Raw genomic sequence first — 3,194 nt, 5'->3', positions numbered from 1 at the left:
TCCCACAAAAGCGAAGTGGTTGATCATTTTTGAAACTGGCTTGCCAAACCGTTTTTAAGAACAACTTGGTGTTCTTTGCTGTCTGTACAATTTGGAAATGTTTTGGATCAGGACCCCCTTTGAGGCTGAAACCATCAATAAGTTGGAGGCCACAGAGCTCCACCAGAATAAAATGCACACCCATGATTATAATCAAATTTCATTTAAACAATCTGTGAAAAGTACACAATGAAATGTACGACATGCATTTGTATCCGATAGCTTGTCCTTTGGCATCATCAAATGATTGAACCTGTCAAATGAATCAAATGAATGATATTCTGCATGACAGCCTGATCCAGATTTTTGCAGATGTGGATTAAATTTTGCTGCAGCTCTTGCACATTACTTGGCAGAGTCTGGCTTCACTGCAGCTCCTGATCCATGTCCCACGAACATGTTTGGTGGCATTCATGTCAGGACTCTGTAGTTCTCAAAAAACAAAACAAAAAAAACTATAGCCCACACCATCTCTTCCAGGCAGACGTGGTTCAAGGCGTAGAACATGTGGCACACAACCTTCCTGCAGTCAATGTGTACCAAACTTCAAAATTCCTTGCTAGTTGTAGTGATAATATGGTTTCTTATACACCAGCAAAGCATTTTGTAGTATGGAACGCATTTGCTGCAGCAAGATGGCGCCACATCTGGGACACATGCAGAACCTGCTCTCTCTCTCTCTCTGCCAGGAAGAGATGGAATGGGTTAAAATTTCTTGCCTAAAATTAACACGTACGACAAAGCTGTTTCTACTTTACTCAGCTGTAGATTAATAAATCACACAGTTAGATCTCTATCACTTCATAATATAAGTGTTCCACAAAATCACATTTGTTTGACAATCTCATACAATTCAAAATGTGACTCAAAATGCAGCCAAAATGGTACATGAGAAACACTTATTACCTCTCCACCACCGGAGGTGGACAGAGGTGATGTATTAATCTGTCTGTGAGCAGGATATCTCAAAAAAGGTATGGACGCATTTGGACAAATCTTGGTGGACAGGTTGCATATGTGACAAGGAGGAATCGATTAGATTTTAGTGAGATCTGATTCCCGATATGTGAATTTTTAAAGTGAAACTTCACAAATGAGAGATGGAACCAAAAACAATATATAGCATGATATTTCAAAACATTGTGGACGAGTTATGACAAAACTTGGTGAATGATTTGGGTAGGTGTCAAGAAGAAGCCAATTCGATTTTGGTTCAGGTCCAGATCCAGATCCAGCCTATCAGTGGGATACAAAATGTAAACCGTTCAGCCTGGTGGAGTTATGTGCTCGACCGAGTGCCGTTCTAGTTGGGAGTTTGTTCACGAGAGTAAAACCAAAAAAAATTGGTAAAATAAATGGCTTCAAAATTTACTCTTGAAACAAACATTGTAACAAGTTCATTTTAGTAAAATGATTTTCCTCACAGAAAGGAAGCAGACAAATGTTATGTGAAGCCAAAATAAAAATAAAAATGAGACCAGTAGCACCAAAGTTCATTTGTTCTTAAAAGCCACAAGATTGGTTCAGAGCACCAACAAAAAGAACCTTCCTTCCATTCCATAGTGTACATTTACATCGATCATAACGATGCCGTAACTGAAAGAGAAACAACATACAGCCAGTTGCATGCAAAGATGGTGCTATCCAAAATAGAGGAACACTTCGATAACCTTCTCTCAGAGTGCCTACACAAGCATTAAAACATAGAGGCTCGGTCGACTTTGACTGCAAAGCGGCAACAAACACCAACCTGGATGAAAATGGAGGTACGCTTTGTAGGATCCCACAGGAATTCCACGGTGTTTAGTAGTGTTGGATTGGCTTTGGGGTCAATGATTCCCACAGACATTGGAATGTCTGCAACACAAATATTACTTCCAACGACCACCCTCCGAATACATTTTGGCAGTCCTTACTGCAGTGGGAGAAGTATTTATAAAAGGCAGGGTAACAACTGTGAACAACACAGCAAGCCAACAATCATTTCAACTGCCCAAACTGCAATTATGCAAACAAGATGGTTATGACATATGCATTGTGAGCCTTGCTCTCCAGAAGCTCAACAACATTAAACAAAGGAGGACAAGAAGGGGGGGGGAGGAGGAGCAGGAGGAGAAATAGAGCTCAAACAGAAGATAAGTATGATGAAACCCTAACTGTAAAATGCATATTTAAAAACAAATCGTTTATCAAAAAAAAAACTCCCGATACATTTGAGCATGCTCAGCAGCGTGGAAATGTTATCTGAAAAGGTGAGCAAGATTGATGGAAAAGATGCCACACCCTGAACCCACCAGTGTCCATGATGCGATCGCCTGGACGGTTCCACCTCCATCCCTCGAGCTGCTGGTGCTCCATGTATTGTAGCCGGCGGTCGTAGAAAACCACACGGATAACGCTCTGAGGATAAACACAGTGAAACTCAGCTGCAAAGCAGTAATGCAACAACAAAAGTAAACAAAAGGGATGCTCAGATCTTGTTTAGTTTGCTGTGCCTGAGGGGTCACTGCTCATTAGCTGTACTATGTGGTTCTATACAAGATGAGCAAAATGAAAAAAGTATAGTTGTTTTACAAACACTTTTTCCAGAGAACTCCATTTGGGTAATGCATCACTGTCAAGTGCAGGTAAATCAACTTTATGTTTTTCTTTTGAAGAGCACCAGAAAATGCAATCGGCCAAGACTCCTTCAGGAAATCCTCACTCCATTTGTAAATTCGCCACCACACAATACATTCTGCTCTTCAGTTTATACAAAGCACGCACGCGCACACTCTCCTTTAAGCTCAACATCAAAAGGTTTGATCACTGTTGCCATCACTTATAGAAGTATCAGTCAAATAGATGAAGCATCATGGTTCTTTTAGTATGCAGAAGTTGGTACAGTCGACACCCTTCAAAAAAAAAAGCCTTAAAATACAATTATGATGAGTCAATTGCCAAGAAAAACATTTATTTCTTTGAAAATAATTTCATCAACATTTTGTTATTTTTTCCTATTAATTAATTGTAAATATAGTTTAAAATAATTCGTTTTTAAAAGAGGCATGTCATTGGTTTCTCACAAGCATTCTGACTTTTTTTGACACAAAAATGTCAGCTCTTTCGAAGAGTGTGGCAACAGAGGGCAACTGGAGATTTCAAAACACATTCCT

The 3,194-nt window shown here is 39.6% G+C and overlaps 1 protein-coding gene across 5 annotated transcripts in view; it reads right to left on the bottom strand.

The window, feature by feature from the left end:
* LOC147013971 (upstream-binding protein 1-like) overlaps window positions 1-2,812 on the bottom strand; it is a 74,224-nt gene extending 71,412 nt beyond the window's left edge. Inside the window, exons 1-2 of one of the 5 annotated variants that reach the window (XR_015050589.1) lie at window positions 2,334-2,812; window positions 1,790-1,896 (exon numbers count right to left, since the gene is read on the bottom strand). Coding sequence is in view for 4 of the 5 variants with exons in the window: in XM_085851436.1 (XP_085707562.1) it covers window positions 1,790-1,896; window positions 2,334-2,397 (171 nt within the window). In the remaining variant the exon portion in view is untranslated. The remainder of the gene's footprint in view (window positions 1-1,789; window positions 1,897-2,333) is intronic. The other 4 variants (XM_085851436.1, XM_085851435.1, XM_085851438.1 and 1 more) reach the window with 4 other exon arrangements.
* Between the last annotated feature and the right edge of the window lie 382 nt (window positions 2,813-3,194).

This window comes from Eptatretus burgeri, chromosome 13, assembly GCF_056783735.1.
Source record: "Eptatretus burgeri isolate ZD-2024b chromosome 13, Ebu_testis_v1, whole genome shotgun sequence".
Taxonomy (NCBI): domain Eukaryota; kingdom Metazoa; phylum Chordata; class Myxini; order Myxiniformes; family Myxinidae; genus Eptatretus; species Eptatretus burgeri.
Note: the sequence above shows the minus strand (reverse complement) of the source record. Positions and strands in the feature narration are given on the sequence as shown.